At 38.0% G+C, this 24546-nt stretch overlaps 1 protein-coding gene across 4 annotated transcripts in view; it reads right to left on the bottom strand.

Moving 5' to 3' along the window:
• The window catches only part of GAB1 (GRB2 associated binding protein 1), a 125232-nt gene that overhangs the window by 20211 nt on the left and 80475 nt on the right, over positions 1-24546 (bottom strand). For 2 of the 4 annotated variants that reach the window (XM_045880386.3, XM_045880388.3), the window contains exons 3-7: positions 14999-15224; positions 14547-14627; positions 10206-10807; positions 8893-8978; positions 8400-8703 (exon numbers count right to left, since the gene is read on the bottom strand). In XM_045880386.3, coding sequence (XP_045736342.1) covers positions 8400-8703; positions 8893-8978; positions 10206-10807; positions 14547-14627; positions 14999-15224 — 1299 coding nt within the window. The remainder of the gene's footprint in view (positions 1-8399; positions 8704-8892; positions 8979-10205; positions 10808-14546; positions 14628-14998; positions 15225-24546) is intronic. The other 2 variants (XM_045880387.3, XM_045880389.3) reach the window with 1 other exon arrangement.

The following is a 24546-nucleotide window of genomic DNA, read 5'->3' as shown; positions in this document are numbered from 1 at the left end:
TTGTCTAGCTTCCATATAAGTATTTGAAAACAAATTCAGTTGCCCTCATTTTCTTTTCGTTTACTCTCTGCCATATACAAGTGCTGCTGAAAAGCCCTATGAAAGTACAGGGTTAACATTCAGCCGTGGCCTCACTTTTTCCCATAGGAAGCCTGGAGGCCAGAGTAGCAGTATCATTTAAATCAGTAAGTTAAGCTGCTCTTTTCTCAATGGAACCAGAGTTTCATCTTTTTTTTGGCATTTACAAAAGTGAGTCAACATCTATTAGATGGCAAAATTAAGAATTTGCTGATTAAGTGCCAATATCTAGTACCTTACCTACCGAAGGTTAAAAGTTTCTTAAAATAGGAAATCTCCAGGTTATAAAACGTGAGAATTCTCTAATGAACCAATTTTCTAAGTTAGGCAATTAATACATTGAGTTGATTCAGAAATGAGGCAGGTCTAGTTTAAAATGTGAGTGGTAAGATTTGGGGCTGTAATCCTACCCCTAATGCTGAATACCTATCCAGGGCCCACACTGGCAGGGCACTTTCCTAAAAACAACAGAGGAGGGCAGCTTTTTATCAACTTCCCAAAACAATGTACTTCCTTTCAAAAAAAGTAAGAGGCAGAGGGTAAGGGTTACCACAGAAAAATAAATTTATTTTACAGCTAAAAGGCTTTTACACATCAAATCCAGCTTCTTCATTTTATGGATGAGATACCCCCGAAGAACGAAAGAGGTTACGTGACTTGCTTGGGTAACAACATTACAGAGGCCAAATGAAGGCTTCCCCTAGCCTCGCACCTGCTGGTGTATGCTCCTGTGCTGTCCACACTGTTTTACCTCTCGTTCCTTTTGGGCAATCGAAAATCCGAGGAAACCAGTGTTTAGAGGTCAGTTTTGAACTGGTCAGTTCAGTTCGAGATCTTGTATCTACTTGAATGCCACAGGTAGCTGATCTGTGAGTGACGTGAAGTTTAATAATTGCTTTTCTCCTCCTTTTCTCAAAGACCCACTAGCTTCATTAGCTCTGGGCTTCCTCCTGATTTGTCACTGGGCTCCTCCCCCAGAGGTCACCCTCCACATTTCTCAACTTTTCACCTGTGTTTATGGTTAAATACTCAAGGTCTTGTGACTGCTAACTCGACCTGCCTGTGATCTAGTTCCATTCTTCCCATGTCTGACAGCTCCCAGCAGTGATCCTTCTACTACCTGACCGTGAACGGATCATCTCTTCTCCAAACCAATTCCATCTGTTAAGCACTGTCAAGGGCACTCCTTGGTTTTCCTAATAGAAAAATATTGTACCAGGTGAGGTTTTTAAAGTGTTTTTATAAAATTTATATGTATTTTCCACTCCATGCAAAGCTCAAGGTTGATTTTGGGACCAAAGTCGCAATGTGGAAGTGTGGCACTGAATCGTAGTGAGTCACTTAGACATTTTGTTAGCTTTATCTCTTTATATCCCTCCAAACTCAATTTGACATTGATGTTCCAGACAGAAATGAAATCATACCCAAATGATGGCTCAGTACTACTTATGAGAGAAAGGTGAAAAAAGGTCCAAGATATTAGTACGCCTGTCTTGGCCCTGTCTTCTTCTCCACTGTCTACTGGCAAATATTTGAATGTTTTCCTGATTGTTGAAGAAAAGGGTAAAAATAAAGAGTAAGAAATAAGGATAATAAAGTAAAAGCAAAAATAAACCAACTCTGGAGATACACTGGCTCTCAAATTCTGAGAGGAAACAGAGTAACTCATTCGAGGCTCAACTTTTAAATCCACAGTAGATTACAATTTGGCTTTAGCTAGACTACCTTTGAACAAAGAAAACAATATTATTTCATTTAGAGTGCACTGATTACTGGTGAAATTCCTTCGGTGCTTTAACCCTTATGGGGGGTCAATCTCTGGATCATGTGACTTGCTCTGTAATTTGGAGTACAAGTTGACAGATCTTCATCCCTGGTTCAGATCGTAACCTACACATTTACACAATCACCCCATATGACTGTTCTGCAGGCATTCCCACTACATGTTCAAAAGGCAATTTGTCCTTTGAGTCACCAGAGACCTGCTTTGTTTCCTCTACTACCAGTTGCCATTGCAGATCTCTTACAAGAAGTCATTCTAAATTCTACTTTCCCTCTAATCTTTATTTTATAAATTTTAATTTGTATTTATAATGACAGTATAACAGTCTGTTTTCATTTACCTAAGAAAATAAAAAATCTGCAAGTCTGAAGTCTTTTCTTAAGACCTTCCTGTTTTTAATATGTTCCTCACTTACCTAGTTTGTTTTTCTGAAAGTGATGAGCTGACACTGTATGGCTAAATAACCTCCACCTATACTCCAGATGTCTTCAAAACTTTAAAAATCACTGTAAGTCCCCAAGTTGAGGGACCAAATAAGAGCCAGGAAAGGGGCTCTGTTATGCCTTTCCTCATTTGATCATTTCTAAACCAAGGCTTTAAGAACCCTGGATTTGGAAAACCGAGCAAAGCACTCTCTGAGGAAGATGCTGAAAAAATGTGACTTTTGTAAAATTTTACATTAGAGAATACACTCTTTTTTCCTAGCATATCCTTAAATTTTAGCATGAGCTTTCTAGGGGCCAACCTGATTATGTTACTTGTCTGCATAAAACCCTTTAATGGTGTACTCAGAATAAAGCCCAAACTCATTAGCATGGACTGTAACACCCTCAGGATCAGGCACCTGCAAGGCATTTGGCATTTCTTCCTCCATTCATACTTTGCTCCCCTCCTCCCTATCTAATTCCCTCCCTCCCACTCACAACCCAGCCAGTCCCATCTGCCCTCTTTTAAAGGATCTGGGTATACTGTTTATTCTGACTAAAAAGATCTTCTGCCATCCCCCCCTCCTCTACCATCATTTAATTGCCATTCACCCTCTCAGACTTTCCTCAGGGGAGCTTAGATAACAGTGCCAAAAGCTTACCTCAACCACAGCCCCTTCCATGCCAATTATGATAATGTGTTTACTTTTCTACATCCTCCACTAGACAGTGAACTTCTTCAGGGAAGCCACCTTTTCTTCCTGTGTTTGCAGACCCAAGGCCTAACAAAGGTTATATCCTATAATTGGTAGGCATTTAAATATATGTTGATGAACTGCTGTTCTCTTAAAGCTGGTAGTGTTTAATCTGATCAATATCATAATTTTTTGTTGGTCTTTTAAGTAGGAAAAAAAGAGCAACTGAATGTTGTTTAAGAAGTTGATCAACCCAAATACGGTCAAAGCAGTCACATGAGGTCATGTTTCAAACAAGCAGATGCAATCTTTTTTGCAAAGTCCATACACTATCAAGTATTATTTTCATAGGTACTGCTTACATAAATTCAACACAAAGTGGAAAATTTATTTTCTGTTTTACTACAGGTTTAACTCAGCCTAAATTATTTACTCTTCCACAGTTTTATAGATTATACTATTTCCATTAGATATCTCAAAAAGCAAGAAAGAAGAAAGATAATTCACAACATTATTATCCTCTGATAATTCCAAAAACTAATCCAGGTAACTTTTACACTTGTTTTAATGGTTTGACTGTATGAAGAAGAATGCAATAATGATACTTATATATTGGAAGGTAAAGACTATTTAGGAGAAACAATCTGCATGTAAAGGCTATGCTATAAAAATGCACTCCATTCTTTTTTTTGAAGTTTTTATTTATTTAAGTAATCTCCACACCCAACATGGGGCTTGAGATCAAGAGTCACGTGCTCTTCCGACTAAGCCAGCCAGGCACCCTAAAAATGTATTCCATTTGCATTTCCTTTAAACTGTAACACCAAACCAAAATTAATTCAAACTTAACACTTGTTTATTAAAATCTAGTTATATTTCCTAGTGTCATTCATCTCCCAAACATTTATTATAGTATAAAAGAAAAAGCATGTTAATTTAAAAAAATAGAAATAAAAAGCATGTTAATTTTTAATCACATTCAAAAACTTCAGACGATCTCTTGAAAAAACAAACGTCTAGAGCAAATATGTCAACCGTGTCAAAAAGACCCATCTAGGGAAGCTCATCCAGACTGGTCTTTGGATGCTCCCTACACTGAAGTGAAGATGCATACCTGAAGATACTTTAATCCGACTAATGTACAAAAATACCAGAAGTAAACTTGCACTGCTTTTTCAAAATCAATACAATAACTAATGGTCAGAACTACTGCAGAAAGCCATGGTTGGACAAAGCCAAACAAAACAAAGTAAAAAGATAGTGTCTGAGGCTCAAATGGCTGCCACATCGTGTTAGGAGACTGGATGGGGGTAGGGGGCCTAGATCAGCATAGTGGTTAAATACAGTAGATTCAGGTAATGACTTACTTTAAGAGAAGCCACGATAGACAGCTTACAGAAGTTTCCAAAACTTTATGAACTTGCTTTTCAATTAAAATGTAACTTTCAGTTGAAACAATCAAAACATAATTTTTCCTGCTTTTACAATGACTCCTCTGCTTTCCTATATTTAGTACAATATATGTAAATTATGCTTTTCTCCTCTATTAATATACACAAAACTTGGTTTGTAACAAATCCTACCGTGACAGAAATAGTAGGGGTGAAAATATAGCTACCATAAGTTGGGTGATGGGCAAAAGGGTCCATGAAAATACATTAAACGTAAGTGTTTAGAACATCTATGCATTTCTGAAGCTTCAGTTACTCAGAAGTATTCGAAAAACTTATCTGTACTACTAATTACAGCAGCTGACATCTATAAATGGGGGTATAAACAAGATGAGAATGTCACTCATTTATTGTAGACTCTTCCAAAGAAGACAACCACAGAAATTGGTTACACTGGGTACTGAACTAGTTATATGGGGCCCTGAAACTAATCAAGCCATATTTGATAGAATTAGGTTTGCTAATTATGAGGTACAGTTAATAAGAGATACTGGAATAGATTGAGTCATGTATCTGATGTCACAAAATTTGAAAGTAAAACAGACTCATCTGATGCTATGCATGTGAAGAATTTCATGACCAAATAAGACATTTGTTTTACAGTTTAAGTTTTTATTTTTATTTATTTTAAAGATATATTTATTTATTTTAGCAAGAGAGAGTGAGCGAGCATGTGGGGCGGAGCTGGTGGTAGTGGAGGGGCAGAGGGAGAGGGAGAGAGAATCCCAGGCAGACTCCATGCTGAGTGTGGAACCAGACATGGGGCTCGATCCCACGGTCCTGAGATCATGACCCGAGCCAAAATCAAGAGTCGGATACTTAACCGACTGAGCCACCCAGGTGCCCCTACAATTTAAGTTTTTAAATATAAACTGTTCCAAGGTCTGAATTTGGGTTTTCAATGTGTTTTTCTTGAATAGTTATAACTTCCTAAAGTGAGTTGATAAAGTTTGCTAAGTTAGTCTCTCATGCTTTCTCTTTTGTATATTTATTTAAAAAGTAAAACAGTACTAAAAGAAAAGCAAAACCATTTTTTTTATTACTATGATTTTAGTAACCTCCCCTGTTTTGCTAAACCTAGTCTCCTTGATTTTGCCAAAAACAATGTATTTTATTCCGGGTGCTTTCTCAGTTCATTTTGTACCTAAGCACAGATACCAAATAAACCACCTGGATAGCTCAAGATTGTCTCTCAACAGTTCACTTAATTTTTTAAAAGCCTGAACACAACCTCCAGAAGTAACCAAGAACCTACTTTGTTCTGTTCTACTGTAAAGTCATTTTAGGTTGGTTTAGAGAACTAGCGCAACTAACCGCTACCATACTAGAATATATAGTACTTTCACTATATATACATAGGGAGGTATAATTATACATAAATATAATTTATAGTAATTATATACAGTAATTATATATAGTAATTATATTACATTATAAAATGTAATATAAATGATATATAGTACACATGCCATATTATTATGATATATACATAAAATGATATATATCATAATATGAGGTACATGAGCTCTGTCAGACCTAGAGAATACTAAAAGCCTATCATTATGATCTTAAAACTTTTCTAACATATAAATAGGGATCTTTTCTGATTCCTCATTATGCTTACCAGGTGTAATCACTAACTGAAATATACCAGGAATTTTCGAATTGTGTTCTGCAGAGCCTGAGGAAAGGAAGGGGCAGGCAGAGAAGTATAGTAGGTAGGGCTAGGTGCTTTGTACACTTACCCTAACAATACCACCTCTACGTTTATGTAGGACTTCCAGATAAAAAACTTACATTTGGGGTTAAAAAGTAGAGATCTGATGGGGCACCTGGGTGGCTCAGCTGGTTAAGCGTCATGATCTAACGGGTCATGAGATCGAGCCCTGCATGGGGCTCTGCGCTCAGCGGGGGAATCTGCTTGAAGATTCTCTTCCTCTGCCCCTCCCCCTATTCGTGCTCACATGCTCGTTCCCTCTCCAAAATAAATAAATAAATCTTAAAAAAAAAAAAAAAGTAGAGATTTGCTGCTCACACAAAGTAATAAGAACCAGTTTAGCATTAAAAATGAGTATTTCAGTATTTCGAAGAGTTCATGACACTTGGACCTTAATTCTTCAGCAACCTGTGAACTCAATTATAAATCTATGCATGTTCAAACATACTTTTGCATTTTGTATGCAAAGAAAATGACTAATAATGCCTAAATAGATTTAAAGACAAATGAGGACAAAGAGAAGCAAAAGGAAAAGTTGTCAAATAAAAAGCCTGTGATGCTCACACCCTTTCTAAGATAACCACCCCTGATTATAGCCCTGCTGCTGGGGCTGTGTGGGTGGCCGTGGGTGTTACTCATGACCATCCTTCCAGCTGTCAGACCAAAGGTGGGCAGCTGACCAGTGGCAGCCAATCTACGGGCTGGCCTACAATCCATCCTATGGCCTGGTGTGAAAAGACAAATAAGAGAAATCAAATTCTCTGTGAGCACTCTACAGTGAGTGAACAATGATGGAGGCAGCAGATGCAGAAGCTGCGCGCATGTAAAAAGGAGCCAGGAGGCAGAAGTGAGGCCACAAAGGGGCGTTGTAGGCCACAGCTCCTGGAAGGCAGAAACCACGTAGAGGATCCAGGGCAGGAAAACAAGAAAAGAAGGAAAGAATGTGAGACAGAACAAAGCAGATACAAAGACTTCCCACAGGACAGAAATGCAGACAGCAGGACAAAGTGACGGTCCCCTGAGAGTGCTTCTGTTCCCAGTAACTTTTCTCATTTCAGCACAGGACCGGCCTTACTTACTTACTTAAAAGCAAAACAAAACAAAACTCATTTTCTTCAGATACTCTGAGTGAGTCTCAGACTCTGTTCCCCACAACTGGAACTTAATCAGAAAAATAGTAATGATCTAAAAACCCAGGTTAATGAGAAATTTACACAGATATTACATGCCCTTAAAAAGCTGTGTACAGCACAGGAGACTTCAAATGTGAATTCCCCAGAAATGGTGCCAACTCATCACACAGCCAATATACTAACTTATGTGGTTGTCAAGATTAAATCACACTAACAGCATGCTGTAACACAGCTAGATGTCTGGGTTTTAACCACTCAAACCCCAAATTTAAAAACCTGGATATGTATTATCAGTTTGGAGTTTCGTTTATACTGAATTCTTATCAAACCATGCTACCCTAGAATTCAGTGTTACTTACGAAGGCCAGTATGAAAGAACAGACTAGAAGCATTTATACCCCAGCAAAGGCAGAATCATTTTTATAGAAGCTGTTATACGGACAGACTGGAAAGACTTTACAAACAGCCTCACTGTTCTTAAAGAATTACGTCAAATGCACGTAATAACCTCTAGTCTGAGTTGATATTATATTATATACTCTGGAGAAGAGGTTACAAACCAGCAGCCAAAGACCACAGCTAGCCTGTAGAAGGGTGTGGTCTGTCTGCAGTGTTTTTTGGTTTTTGTTTTTAAATTACACTAGCTGATCAAATTCAAAAATCAAAAGATAATACATGTAAGAGATGAAATTTCTGGCTTCTCTTGACACATCAGATGATTTGCCCATATGGGCCCACGTTATTTTCACACAAGTGAACAAAGGATTATAGCCAACGAGCAGTTAGTTACTCCATTTAGAATGGGCAAGTGCATTCCAGTTTCTCATTTTCTCCTGTTGCTTGCCAAACCTTGTGAGTAATTTTTAGTTTGTAACCTCTGCTCTAGAGACAGGAGACAGAAACCTCACCCGGGCATCAACATAAAACAATTATTAATCTACAAATAGCAGTATCGCACTTAAAACAAGTTGATAACTAAGGTAATATGAAATACTTCAGAATTTCTAGTCCCAATAGCATTTGGGATTTCATGACAGTTAAGTGCAGCTCTAAGCTGGCAGATCTAAACTGGTACCCCCCCTGCCCCAACCCTTTCACTATGCCATGCTCTCCTTACCTTTTCTGTCAGGCTTGAGGTTCCTATCCACGGGGGGTGGTTCACAGTCTGCAACAGGAACTGGCCTTCGGGGAGGGGTCTTTGGGCTGGACCGGAAGCCCATATGAGCAGGAGGAGGAACTTGCATTCCAAATGAAGAAAAATCAAATGTTCCCGGAGTCATTGGCACATAATTTGCTTCCTGAACTGGTTCCGTAAAACTGCTGGAATGTTGTCGTGGAGGAGAATTGGGATTCATTGGGACGTAATTTTCATCCAGTTCTTCACTTGATACGCTTCCCACTGTCAATATATTTTTGATTTTCTAAAACACACATACATTTCTTTTAATAAACAGAAACTATTAGCAAACAGGGAAACACAACTGTAAGTCACACCTATTCATACGGAGCTGAGGGGACTTGTATTTCGTGATCTCATTTAGTCTCAGGGCACTGCGTGTGAAGATCCTGAGTGAAACACACTTGATGACGCCAAGGTCAATTATACTTACAAAGTGGTTATGGAAGCCTTCAAGTGAACTAGATCTGTCACTTGGAAATGTTCGTGGAATATCATAGCAGTCTTGAGAACTAGCATCTAAAACAGAAAACAAACGATCAGCATTTCTTCCCACCTTTGCCAGTTCTCAGAATGGTCTGTTCTCTCTCTTTACACACCTGTGTGCAGGTATGCGTGCACACACACAGGTTTTTTAAAAAGATGCTCACAGAATAATATCCCGAATGGGCACATTAAATCACTAGAAAATGCAGACACTCACTAATATGCTGACCACTACCAGCATTTGATTACGACAATGAATGAATGTCTAAGCCCAGGATGAGATGGGTTATTTAAAGATGGAGAAAAGAAATACTTTTCTTTTCTCAGCTTCTGTACCACCTTGGTCCTAACTTATATCTCAGTAACCTTTAATCAGATTACAGAGCCACTTCATAAAGAGAATCAGAAACTGGTAGTGAATAGCTAAAGTCAAGTCTCCCTATTATTACTCTTCGTGATGCATTAAATCTTTATTTTCTTTAGGACAGGTGGGTAACTCTACCACAACATACAGAAACGTTAGCACACGTTTTTTAGGGTATGGACACCTTAAACTCCAGCCTTCTATTTCTAGGACTTTAAGAACCTCAGAGTGTAACCCAGACTGAATCTTTCTCCTCTCAAGGTCCGTAACTTTTGGTAGGCTCTGGGACATGGTGTAGGACTAAGTGAAGTGGCCAGGGTAAGGGGAGAGAAGATTCCGAGCTTTAGAGATAAATAAAACCAAACAAAAGTGGAATGGCACGACTGGAACAGAGTTTACTAGTTAGACACAACGTATAAACTGCTTATCGAGGAAGGAAGGAAACGGAGCCCAGCAGATGGGACACAGAAGCAGCCATAACGGCACACAAATACAGGAAAGGGATGACTCGGAGAGGCTTTGTGGCTGGTCCATTTCCTGCTCCTCTGCCCCAGTAGAGAGTCCACCCACCCAGGATACATGGAAAGCAGGAAAGAGGGGTGCACACTTCCTGAGGCAGGAACGTATTACTAAGGCCATACTTCTCCAGGGGTGAAAAACTCCAAGTCTCTCTCCCTGCCAGCAGAACATGCACTCAGGTACACGCCGCATGCACAAACACCCTTCCAACGGTCTACTGAGACCCTGATAGCTTCGCTACATGAGTGGGCAACTGCAGAGCTGAAGAAAAAAAGGACTATCATTTAACATCACACGATGCTGCAAAGAACAAATATTCAGATGAACATATTTTCTATCATTAACCTCTAACACAGTAGAAGCCAGTTAGAGCTGACCTTTTCGCAATTTGTTCAAATCCACAGTGGAAATGGTATTACTACGTGATGGTGGCATCCCTGCTGTAGGGACACAGTAACTATTGTCAGTATCTGAGGCCGTGCGTGTGATACTGCACGTTTCCACAGGAGATCGGTCATGAGCTGGATGTGGTTTCGGTGGCCGAGGTGGAGGAATATCTGGAATAGTGTCTAGCTTTGACGTCTGTCCCAAAGTTCCTTCTGGAAATGTTCGTGGAATCTGATAAGTATTACCAGGTGTTGGAGGAATGTCATAACTAATAGATACATGCCTCATTTGAGTCTCTACACTTGATGTCCCAGATGGGGTATTAAAAACATAGAGATCTCCATCTGCCTCAGTACTCGATGGAGACACCTTTGGTAAAACATCGTGAGAGTAACTCCTGGGCAGGTTATAAAGGCTGGAGTCTACAGAACCAGATGCAGCACGAGACGGTGGAGAGTCATACATCATTTGCTGCTGAAAAAAGCCATTCACTCCGTGTTTGTTCTGGGAGGAAGCAGGATTTTTATGAGAAGGGACGTTATCATTGCAGTCTGTTTCAGAAGAGGTGGATTTTGCAGAATCAGCGTGTGTTCTAAATAAAAATTGTTAATGACAGAAAATAAAACATGGTGAAGACATAAGACTACATTTTAATAAATATATTTATAGCTTAGCAATCAAAATACATGGCTTTTTTTCATTTGATTTTTTGTGCGATCCGTAAGATTTAAAGCATGAATGTTTCTTAGTCTTTATGATTATACACCAGACAACAAAGCCACCACCACAAAACCACCAAAAGCGTTCTCCCTAATGCCTGTCCTGTATCGGCCCACACCCCCAACTCCACCTCTTAAATCCACACATAAAACCATGATCCCTGAGGCACTGGAATTAGAAAGATACAAAATTCTGAGAAAGGTAAATGATTAAGGCATAGACACAAGGAAAAGCATTTCCTCTGAAGAGCATGCAGAAACCTCGTGCCAACACTTATCAACTTGGTCCACTGCTCTTTATTTATCCTACCTCTGGCAACTGTTGTTCTGTAAGACTAACAGTCTAATGATTACCTGGTATTGCATAAATTCAATGTGACCTACAAGGAGGTGGCAACTTGAAAGGTTTTGTGTATCTTTCTTTCTACTAATTTTCTTTAACAAACACTTAGCCAATACTGTAAAGATGATCAAAATACAACCCACAGAGTTGGCCAATTCCAAAAATTAATTAACCTTCAGAACTCTCATTAGAGTATACTTAATGTTTTGGGTACATTTCTAGTTTCTGCCCTTTGCGGTAACACAAAATTTGGGTAGAAGCCAAAATGAAGCTAACAATACTAGCACCCTGCATGCACTTCCTTAATGGTTAACAAGATAACTACTGCGAGTGTTGTCCAAAGTCCTGTAGGAACTTGAACTTAATCTTCAGAAAAATAACTTTTTTTTTTTAAGATTTTATTTATTTATTTGAGAGAGAGAGAGAGCACATGAGAGGGGGGAGGGTCAGAGGGAGAAGCAGACTCCCTGCTGAGCAGGGAGCCCGATGCGGGACTCGATCCTGGGACTCCAGGATCATGACCTGAGCCGAAGGCAGTCGCTTAACCAACTGAGCAACCCAGGCACCCCAGAAAAATAACTTTTGATAGTCTTTTTAAGGTCTGATCTTCCCTGATTTCTTAATAATGCCTGGCACTATGTATCCCATTTATTCATTCAAACTCTCCATAGAGTTTGAATGAATCACAGAGCTCATACTGGAATCACAGAGCTCATACTGCAACATCCTCATTTCCCTTCTCCCTCACTGATTATTCCCTTCTTTCACTGACTGGTTCCTTCTTCCTGCGTCTCTACCTTGGAACAGCCAACAGAAGTCAGTCTTCTAATGCTTTACCACACACACCATTTAAAAATCCTCCTTTCTTATAACTTCACCTTCCACTGAATGTTAACAACTCTGAACTCTAAGTCCCGTATTTTCAAACCATTCAAATATATTTCTACTTGGTTATCCTGGTGTTACCTTGCTTGTGTGTACCAAACCAAACTCAACTTACTTCTAATTGTCCTTTCTGACTTGCCATTAAAAGAAATGTCTTCATCCAGAATCTCGAGGCTCAAAACGCTATCAGCTTTGATTCATTCTCTTTGATCTCCAGCACCGAGGCACCAAGTTCTTCTTCTAACCAAGTGACTATTCCCCTTCTCTATTCCCACTGTTACCACCTCATGTTCAGATCTGGGTCTCTGCTATGATTCACACTACTAAACCCTCCTAAGAAGTCCTAGCGGACTTCTTTCCTCCAGTCTCTCCTTTTTCCAATGAACCCAAGGGACCATACTGCTATACTGCTGTAAGGTCAGTATTTTCAGAACATGGTTTTCATATCCCTCATCTACTTGGAGAAAATCCTTTTAAGGGTCCCAACAGGCTGTGGGAACTACAAAAAGTCCACAGACAACTCCACTTGGTACTGAGGCTACCATCGCTGGCTCCATCTGGCATGCCCTATCTTATGTTCTACTCTCCCCCAGTGGAACCTCTACTACGGGCAAGCTCTCCTCCTCATTAGCTTCCTCCCACCCCTCACTCTTACCTTGCCTTTCCTTAAAAAAATTTTTATGCAGATTGCAAAGGACAGGGTCTTTTTCTCTCACCAACCAGTGTAGTTCAAATTCTACTCCTCCTTTGAAGCATTTCACCCTCCATCTTAAAAATACTTGCACTGTCCCTTCTAAGAATTTCTAATGCACCTACACATATTCTAAAATTTGCACTTCACTGAATTAAAAAAAGTGAGTTAAGAAAAGCTAGAAGTACAATGAGTAATAAGCTCCCTGCCCTTGACTGGCTTATAGTTTAGTGAAGAATAAATTAAAATATCAAGCTATTTCCAATTCTGTGATAAAACACAGATTAGGAGGCCCAACCAGGATGCTAAGAAAACCCAGACAGGCATTTAGTCCAGGCTGGGAGTTTGGGAGAATGTTTTCTAGACGAATACATGCCTGAGCTGAGTCCTGCAGGATGAATAAGAGTTTGCAAGGCAATTCTCCTGACTTCATCTACAAACACTTAACGTTTTTGCATGTTCTGACTTCTTCAAAAGCTTCACTTATAAACTCTGAAGGGACTGTATCTGAGGCGGCTGTATCTTATGTAATTAGTCTGTACCTTCACAGCACCTAGCAGAAGAGTGGGCACACAGTGGGTACTTCATAAATATTTGTCAATTAACTGTCACTTCTGCAAAATATAGATACAAAATATGTCTGAGCAAGGACTCTGAGCATAATTTCCACTACAACAGGAAAGCTGTAATACCAATGAGATCAATGAAAGATACCATATAAAAAGAAAATGCACTGAAAACTGCCACTTAGCTGCTGGCTTTAAAAAAGTTGATATTGAAAAATAATTCTGAACCTCCATAAAATAAAATCTTAGTTAGTAGCACAGGTAACAAAGTTGCGAATGTGTAATTTTAAATACTCACAGCAAACAAGCAAAATCAAGTTAGAATTTGATATAAACTAGTGTTGATTTATAAAAAGATTTCTTTTTTTGCTCTTACAGGTAAAATCCCATTACAACAAATATGCGGAAACCCAACTTTGGAATGTTTGTATTCCAATACCTCAGGGAATAATTCATAGCAACTAAACTGTGGTTCTTGACAGTATAAAAATTGAACAAGCATTCTGTATGATCTTAGCCCGGTAACAGTCACTTTCTCCATGAAAACAACAACTTTTTTGTTATAAAATAAAATAATGCTTAATATCCAATCATTCTGTTTAAAAAATATCTTTCATATCTACTATGCAATTCATTCCCACTTTTATATATTGCAAATCAAGATGTAAATATCCCCAACATCACTAGTTGCCACACTGCTGTTAATGGTAGAAACGGGCTCCCCGATCTTTATTTTCTGGCTGCAATTCTCACTGTTACCTCAGGCCTTCCAATTAACAGCAAATTGACAAGAATGATCAAATTAAAATATCATATAACTTAGAAGGAAAGAAGGAGCAGGAATGGAGATGGTGGGGAAACCAAGCATTTGGGAAAGGCTTTATGATACCTTTGGGCAAGCACTGAAATCCACATGCTTCTTTCTACTTAAAAATGTATAAAGTCAGAGTAAGCTCTGCTTCACTGCTGGGTACGACGATTGGAAAGTTTTAGTTTTTAGCAATATATTTGATTTCATCAAATTTCACTAAAACCCAATTTGTATATCCCATAATATTTGCTATATTGGGATTTTACCTGAATAATTAATTTCTCACACAGATCCAAAGCAACCACAACACACTCACTGCAATGGAATCGTTTTGCTTTCAAAATCTTCTAGTAGTAGGTATTCCTCTCCTTCTTCAGAAACAAAAGATGACCCTTGGCTGGTTTACAATCACATAAGAAATGGAGCAAGATCACCATTTATAAATCAGTGAAATCTGTTAAGCAAGTAATACTGTGAGTCTGTAACAAAGACTATGAAACAGGAGACAGATTTCCAAAAGAGCCTTGTAGGTACAAGTGTTCTCTGCCTAGATAGTAGAGAACATGTTTCTCCCATAAATTTCCTGAATATCAGAAATGTTAGAGGAATATACCCTGAAATATAATAAGCCTAAAATATAAATCTATATAGTTGGGTTTCTTTTAAACCTTCGAATCAGAATTGAAAGAGTTTAAAGGTAAGATTTCTAAATGTACACACACACCCACACACACACACACCCACCCCCCACACAAATTTGTGGTTTACCTGGTGGGTTCAGGCTTCTTGCTTTGACAGTTGATTAGCAAGAGGTAGTCTTGAGGATCCTCCTGGATGCCAAGGGTTTCTAGGTGTGGTGGTAGGTTAATTAGCTGATATGGAGGAGGTGCAACAGCGGAGGATGAATCCACCTGGGTGGATGGTGGTGCTGTATTTACAGCTAAAGGTAAATCAACCGGCGCCTGTATGGAGCTGCCAGATGGCTTCACAGGATCTGCAACACCAAAATGTAACTATCATCGTCTGTCCCATTCTAAGAATTTTTTCTTAAATAAAGCTACTTCAAAGTTTGGAGATCAACTGTTTTAACACACAAAAGCATGATAAGCCATGACAATGTCAATTAAAACAAATACTACCTAAATAGCAAGATTTATACAGGAAATAATTGGCTCTTGTCAAAGAGATGTGAAGAGTAGGGCTCTTTCTTCCAGAGGCTTTCTAACCATAAAGCCATGGTTAACTTTGTCTTAAACAGTCTTTAGTTTTGAGGCTACTGGCAATGACGATGTTCTACAATCTTACTTAGCACAAGAGATAGATTTTTTTCCACGATAAAAAATATAGTCGGGGCACCTGGGTGGCTCAGTCAGTTAAGCGTCTCTTGGTTTCAGCTCAGGTCATGATCTCAGCGTCCTGGAATTGAGCCCTGTGTTGGGCTCTGCGCTCAGCAGGGAGTCTGCTTGAGGATTCTGTCTCTCCCTCTGCCCCTTCCCATTGCTCTCATGGGCACTCTCTCTCTAACAAATAAATAAATTTTTAAAACAAAACAAAAACCAAAGTGTTTCCCAAGCCAAGCCAACTTTCCAAGGAGGCCCATCTTGTTATGTGGCGTCTACAGGCGCAAGCATCACCTCTTTGTCTCATCTTTATTTTGCTGTTCATTCTTTTCTTTCTACTTCCTCAGCAGACTAAGGAGAAATAGTTCTAATTGTGGGATTCATGTTCAGGGAAAGAGCTTTTTTTTTAAGACATCTCCTCTTCCCTCAGCTCATAGCCTCAAGTGCCATTTACTGGATTTCCGTAATATTTTCATGCAAAAGGGGACAGCAAGTAAAGGAATAATTTATTAAGCACTTAATGTTCTGAAAAGACATATGAAACTACCTAAATTGTTTAGAGCGAAGTAATTTGAAAACAAGTTGAAAACCGAGAGATAAAATCCCACTGTAATCACTGACACAACCAAGTAAATTTTGAAGAGCCTGGAAGAAAAATTCTCTGTTGGTCTGGTTAGGAATACAAGGCTATACATCCAGAAAAAGATAAATGCTCATATATGAATAAACAAATTTGTTTACTGTCTATGTTAGAACAGAAAAGCCTGGGTTGAAACTGAGATTTTTATAACAAAACATTCCCTAAAAGACAATAAAAAGCGCTAAAGGACTTAATATGTTCTATCAAATAAAATCAAATGCAGGTCATCTGGCCTGTTAGATTACCAGGGAGGAGCTACAAGTCAGCTCTAGCTTCTCTAGGTACTACAGAGTAAGTCCATATGCTTTTGATAATGTCTTCATTTATTCAACTTTAATATTTGTATATGCACCCCAGCTAAATTTATGTAGTTTGTATTTTATGACTCTTCTTCCTAGGCAAAGAAGCTCATATCATAATTGTTAAGCTTGAATAATAACGTATTAGTATGGCTAAATATAAGTTTATCTTTATTTGTGGTTCCCCAAAACAAACAAAAAGGATCAGAACTCCTATGCGATAGTTTGCCCTACATGTTGTAGATGCTCAAAAGGGTTTCATTCACCCAGCGCAAACTCACTGAGCACTTTCTCTATGTCCTGTTGGAAGAGGCCAGGGGCACTCCCAAATCTTCAAGACCCATTCAACTGAATGTGCAGTTTGGAATTTGCTCCTTAAGAAATATGTGAGTACTACTAGGTGCTAATTATGTTTAAAGACTTCTTTCAGTTGGAAAGTTTGGCCTGAGTAAATAGAAGTTGAGCTAATTTCTAACATTTTTATCAGTTATGCTGCATGCAATGTCAAGTCTTCACACAAGCTCATCTAATAAAATCTAACACTTAATGCCAGGAGTTTATTAGTTAATTCTTTCTCATTTATGAAAGGTGAGAAAAGAAAATGGTGAGAAAAGAAAAATATTTTTGGGGGGGACATTTATACGACATAATGCCATAATTTCAGTGGGAACTCATAAATATCTCATTATGTCTAACAGATGATTATAAATAGTATATATAACATACTCTATGAAATAATGTTTTACTGTTTTGAACTAATTACAAATCTAAAAGATTTATTTAAGGGGATATAAAGGCCCTAGATTAACCAGTGACTCAGTAAATCCTTGTGGCTTGTTAAACTTAATAGAACTATGAAAAATATTTAACTTTTAAAGAAAAGCTTTCGGAAAAACATACACAACATTGAGGAGAAAAAAAAAGAGCAGAGTGGTCAGAAAGCACTTATTGTATCCTACAGGCTGTATTCACAAATATATTTTACATATTTCTCCTTTTTGTACTGTAAAGGTGTGGTAAAATTGTACGATCCCATTCAATTTTTAGTTTTGGCCAAAATAAAATGAAACTCAACACTGGAAATACATCACTACATAAAACAGTATGAGAATTCTAATTTTCCAGTGTAACTCCTAAAGTAAGTTTTCCAGGTGGCTGTTTTTATAGATGCACTTTTCCTTTAAATGTTTTTTTTTTATTTTAAATTTGATAGCTATACACTAAATTAACTGAGTGAGTCATCTTAGGTAGGAAAAGAATCACCCAGCCAGGTGATCACATTTGTCTGACTTGTTTTATTAACACAATGGGACCATCTCATTTTTAAACTTCCATTTCTCCCACCTGTGAATCACTAAAGTTTTTTTTTTACCCTCTTTATAGATGAAAGATCCTCTCAATTTCTGGAAAAAAGAAAAAAAAGACAGGGATTCAAAGGTTCCTTTTTTTTTTTTTTTGGTCTTTGTTAGTGTTTTCTTGAAATTAAAATAGATATGTCATACAATATGCATTATTTTTAAAATCCTTTTGTTCTTCACTATTTCTGGTATCTGGAGCTCATTCCCTAGGAATACAGATGAATTTAATTGCATTTAACATTGAGAGAGTGCTTTATCAATGAATATATTTTACAATTTATTATTCTATTTTGTGACTCATAGACATTAATGCCATTTCTACTTTCGTGCTATTGCATGTCCTTACACAGTGAAGGCAGTGGTGCGGAGCTTCATATATATTTTTTAATTTTAGTTAACATACAGTGCAATATTGGTTTCTGGAGTAGAATTCAGTGATTCATCATATACATACAACAATAAGTGCCCTCTTTAACATCTACCACCCATCTAGCCCACCCCCAACCAACCTCCGCCCATCACCCCTCAGTTTGTTTTCTATCTTTAAGAGTCTCTTATGGTTTGTTTCCCTCTCTCCCTTTCCATATGATCATCTGTTTTGAGTGAGATCATATGGTATTTGTCTTTCTCTGCCTGACTTATTTCACTTAGTATAATACACTCTTAAGAGCTCCATCCAAAAATATATAATATCTCGATCACAATATGGGAAGGCTTACATCTACTTCTAAGAGGCAAGAACTAGAGAGAATTTCCATTATGTTCACAAGCAAGCTCACCAAAGACCTTCACACAGCCATGAAAAGCAAGCCCAATCATTCCAAACAACATGGCATACAAAGGACTTTAAGAGGGAAGGGATGGGGCGCCTGGGTGGCTCAGTCGTTAAGCGTCTGCCTTCGGCTCAGGTCATGACCCCAGGGTCCTGGGATCGAGTCCCACATCGGGCTCCCTGCTCGGCAGGAAGCCCGCTTCTCCCTCTCCCACTCCCCCTGCTTGTGTTCCTGCTCTCGCTATCAATCTGTCAAATAAATAAATAAAATCTTAAAAAAAAAAAAAAAAGGATGGAAGGGATGGGGCGCCTGGGTGGCTCAGGTCATGGTCCCAAGATCCTGGGATGGAGCCCCGCTTTGGGCTCCCTGCTCGGCGGGAAGCCTGCTTCTCTCTCTCCCACTCCCCCTGCTTGTGTTCCCTCTCTCGCTGTGTCTCTCTCTGTGAAATAAGTAAATAAATAAAATCTTTAAAAATAAATAAAAAAGAGGGGAGGGAACACTGCTCTACCACTTTGGCTCAGATAATGTCCTTCCTTCAAAGTTTTAGTCTTTGGGATTATTTTACTCATACTCCTATTTCTCAGCTCTGCATATTTTAATGCAAGCATTGCAGTATGTCTAAATATGCCTTAATATAAAATTTCTGGTCAAAGTTAACCAACTGGTGTGAAAAAAGAAACTTCTATTTCACTTTATAAAGGCATGTGATTTGCCTCATTCTACCCAAGGAGTAGTTGAGCAGCCACGTTTTTTGCTTTCTGCCTCACCTAGGTTTCTAACTTACTGCTGCTCTAAGTAATGCTGGTATCAACTTTCTGAGAACCAAATATCAGTTTAGGGTTTGCTTATGTGTGTAAAATTATTCCCTGTCTCTTAATTCAAAAGGCATAAAGAGTATAATTAGCATCCATTAAAGGCTTAATGAGTTGCTAAAGCAAATTCTTAAGTGAATTTTACTAAGAAAGCTAATAAGTACTGGTAAAGTAAGCCTTAACCAGCTTTCAGTGAAGATCTTGTGGTCCACAAGATCCCTAGCTTAATGCACAGTTTTATCCTGTTTGGAACCATAATGCCCTGGTGTTAGTGTCCCACACACGAGTTGGGGGCCCAGATAATGCCTCTAAACATTCAAAATAATACATCTCCACACACACACACACATACGTATATAAACACACACATACCAAAAGGTATAAGAGCTTAAGCCCAGGGAAGCAATTCTACTCTTTCTCCTTGGTAAGGAGAGTATTTCAAAGTTAATGTGACAGGTTCTCTGATTTTATAACTACTGCCATACTCTATCTACCATATGGTAATAAAACTGAGGTGTTGCTCATATCCTTGTCAGGAGACCAGATGAGATCCTTGTCTCTCCAGATGGGCTACATTTGCTGATAGGATATTTTTGGGTTTCTACTACAAAAATTTTACCTTTACGTTCATAATTAAAGGTAAATAGGTCAGGGTTATTCTGTTTCTATTGATTACTAATTTACCTGGTCTGTTGTAGAATTTCTTTTTTGTCAGGAGAAGCATTTTGATTGGATGTATGTCTAATTAACTCAGCAAATAAGACTCTACCCACAAAGAGTATCATTATCATTGAGGCTCAAGTAACCATCTTCTCATTTCTGAACACACCACTTTTCATAGAAGAACATTTTGTTAAGGTAAATCTAACAAACAAGAAAGAGCAGTAGTTGCAATTTTCAGTGAAGCAACCTGCAATTTCTTCAATTTATTTAATCAGAAATTGAAGATCTTTAATCATAGCCCAATCTATTTAATGTGTTTCAAACAGAAATTTTTTTTATCTTATTTGTCATGATTATCTCCTTAACAGGTCGTACAAATATTCTTGGGAGACTTTAAAAATAAACCCTTAGGAAATGCTGAAAATGCCTTAATTCTTATCCAGAAGTGTCATGGCATCAGAATCACTTTTTCAGAGTTCTAGGTGCCTGAGCCCCATCTCAGGAGACTCGATGAATCAATATCTCAATACCTTGAAAATGTGTAAGAAAACAAAACAAAAACCGTATAAATGCTCTGGTTGAACTGGTCCTCAGGAAAATGCAAATTAAAAACACAATGAGACACCACTACACATTCACTAGAATGGCTAAAATTAATGACTGACAATACCAAATGAAGTGAGAATGTAGTGTACCTGGAAGTCTCCTACATGGCTGGTAGGAAAACAAATGGTACATAACCTATGATGTAGGGATTCCACCCATGGGTACACACCCACAAGAACTAAGTGTTCATGTCCATCAAAAGATACATATATAGCACAGCTCACAGTAGCTTTATTTGCATTAAAAACTAGAAACAACCCGAATGCCCATCAACATTCAAAGAGATCCGTAATTTGGGATCTATTCACACAACGGAATGCTACAGAAGAGGAAGAACTCCCACTACATGCTACATGGATGAATCTCACAGACTTCTATTGGAAAAAAGAAGCCAGATTCAGTGGTTTTATTTATATGAAGTTCATGTATAGGCAAAACTAATCTCTGGTTATAGAAGCAAAATCATAGTTACGTTTGGGCTTTTTTTCTGGGTTTTTACTGGGAAAAAGAATGAAAAAGCCTTCTAGGGGGCTGGAAATGTTCCACTTCTTGATCTGAGCAGCAGGTACACAGACTTCTGTTTCCATATGTAGATAGAGATGGATATATAAAACTATACTGAACTGTATACTTAAGATCTGAACCTTCCATAGTAGTAAGTTATACCTGAATAAAAAAGTAAATAAAAAGAAATTTAAAAGTTCTCTAGTTAAGAAGCACCGCTTTACAGGAAAGGGAAGATATGCACATTCTTACATTAGCTTACCTACTTTTCTGAAGGGAAGGATATCAAATAGAGAAGCACTGTTTTTTTTAAGCTACTATTACCTGGGCATTCTGAGAAAAGCAACTCAACCGACTGATAAAGGCAACTTTCTAATCTTGCACCCTGAAATTAGACCAGGAGCCTTTGCGCCAAGTTAGTTAGCTGTTTAGAGCCTTTAGGCTGTGTTTCCTGGCACTTGTTTAGCAGATTTAACAGCTTCCACCTCGGTGTAGAAACAAAAATAAATCTGCACATTTCCAAGAAAAACAAAAGAAATTAGTTTCTACCCTCAAATCTGCTAAATAAAAGCATTCATAGGAACCGCACATAGTTCAATGAGCTAGAATTTAAAAACAGATTCAGCTTGCCAGCATTCTGAGTATTCAATAATAGCAGTGGTCACCTGGGGCAGCGGAAATAACATGGTAACGATATTTTGGGAGGTTCCTGGAATCAAAACACAGGTCAGATTTTTCCCCTTTCCTTTTGTTTTCAGCAAAAACTAGTTATTCTCCTAGGGACTGTGGATAGTTATTTTCTCAGACTGTAATATCCAAGCATAGGATATTTCTTCCCACATCTAGCCTGACACGAGTAGAGTGAAAAATGGTTTCATGTCATTAGTTTTAAGCCAAGAGTGAGAGCATACTCAACTCTGAAATGGGAACAGCACAGGGCTCCGGGGACAGATCTAGGTAAAAACAAAACATCTATTATTTAGTGATTGGTGGGAAGATCTATTTGGAAGCAAGAGAATATAAAGCAGGTGGTAAAGTAAATGGAAGAACTCAGACATTTTGATATTTATCTTGTCATATTAAACTGTACAAACATGATCACAAAGGATAATAGCAGTTCTCTGCAGTTCAGAATTTGGTACAAATCTTTAAATGTGTGGATTTTTTTTTAAAAGGCATCTAGCAAAGTCAGCTACTACAAATGAACAGAGAAAATACAGTGGTTAACTTTAAAGCCTTTTTGCAGTTTTGCTACTATGCATGAAAAATCAAAATTTTTGATTTTTTGTGGCCCCTTGATACTACACAATGAAGGACTGTTCATCTTTCACTGATTTAGGACTTACTGATTTATTTACAACTTTATGATTTATGAGAAGCTCAAGTCTTCAACATCAGAGTAAGACATTTCTGATTGTAGCTATTGGGGAGAAGGCCAGGATGAACTTGTAAAAAATCTATACTGTAGAATTTAAAAAACAAATGCAGTTGTGTTTAGATACAGCTCGTAACTACATTTAGAAAGCACTGGCCAACTGAAGTCCTTAGTGGCTTGTTTTAATGAAGCGGTAAAAAATGAGTTATGATTAGCACAGCTGTTGTTGGTAACCAACTCATTACATATATCAAATTTGACTAATAATACTATTAGTTTTCTTACAACCTCTCCCTTTATTGATATTGTGAAGATAGAACATTCACAAGTTGAGAGTTTCATTCAAGGCAAATATACTTTATCTGTTTTAAAAGGATTTGGGAGTTTGTCCTCCTCCCTATATTACTAAGTTTATAAAGTGAAAAATAGACATTGTGACTGATTCTGACCACCAATATCAATGAAAATGTTCCACTAAGTACAAAATAAACTTCTTAGTACATTATCAGCTGCAGTCACAGAACCATTTAAAACTACCTAGACTTTTCCTCACCTTCTTAAATTAGCTGCTATCTGTGTTATTTCTTCTTTACCAGGACACTTATTCCTAGAGTATTTGCCTGTGTCTATTAGACTGACTATAAGCTCTATGAGGGCAAGAACTGGATTAACACAGTCTTACAGTATCATACTTTAATATATGCACATAATCATACTTTAATGCATTGTAAAGTATGATTATACACCATATATATACACATATATATGTATATATATATACATACATATATGGGTGTGTGTATATGTATATACACACACATACACACACGTATATTATGTATCTTGCACTCACCAACTGTAATGAATTATTATGGGTATGACTCCTTCCCCACTAGATGCTCACTCAGTTCCATGTCTATCATGTTTGCCATCGGTCTCCCTGTCACCTAATAATATGTAGGTTAAACGAATGTCCAAAGCTTAGTTGAGTGTTGGCAAATTCAATAATTTGGTAAATTAATGAATCAATTTTCTAAAGCAAACAAAACTTTCCTTCTTTCCAGAGATGACTGGGTGTTCATCAAACTCTCAGATGATGAGAGTCATCTTAAGGTGGACAAATGGACCAGACTTTATGCCTTGAAACTTGCAAAGTTAATCTCAGATACTTGTGCATTCGAAATTCTTATTGGGGGGGGGTCTCAACTCTACCCACCCCTGAATGGGCTTCCAAAAATTATACCATTCCTTGACTGAAGAATGTATCTCCTCTAGGAGGGTATCTCATTTCCTTTGTTAATTATATTTAGGAGAATTATATAGAAAACAAAGAGAGATGGAAGAACATCTACTACTCAGTCTTTCAGATCAACAGAATCGATACAGGCAACCGATGAGGACAGAAGTCTACTTTTTATGTCACTAAAAACAAATTCTAAACTGAAACGGTAGCAGGCAAAAGAACATCATCAACCCAAAGAGTATACAATGACTTAAATTATTTTAACTGAAAATCCATTACATCGTGAGCCTAATGTAGTATTTTAATCCAAAAATTATCATTAGTGAGTGGTCGTTAAGTAACCACTAGAGACCTATCTCATTTGTGACTTTAACTTTAAAATCCTCCACTGTACTCAAATACAGACTATATATGCAAGAAGAAAAGAAAGGAGTTTAACTGGAGTTAGAAGTAATACCCCCACACCCACTTAAAATGTGAACATATTTAGTACTTGACAAAAACCACCAAAGCCTTAATTCCACATGTGAAACAATTTCTTGAGGCTTTTAATCACTAGAGTTCTGTTGAAAAGCTCTAGCTGATTAGCCACCTCCTGTCTAAACTGGATGCCTCCTTTCCGGTCTCAGTGCTGCCCCCTCAGGATTGTGGATTCCCTCGCCAAGGGGTTTCCCCGCCCCGCTGGGCCAATCCCAGTCCTGGA

This window comes from Mirounga angustirostris, unplaced genomic scaffold, assembly GCF_029215605.1.
Source record: "Mirounga angustirostris isolate CCGP_5_RB_7025 unplaced genomic scaffold, mMirAng1.0.hap1 SCAF_2, whole genome shotgun sequence".
NCBI classification, from domain to species: Eukaryota; Metazoa; Chordata; class Mammalia; order Carnivora; family Phocidae; genus Mirounga; species Mirounga angustirostris.
This window is presented reverse-complemented; position numbering and strand designations above follow the sequence as displayed.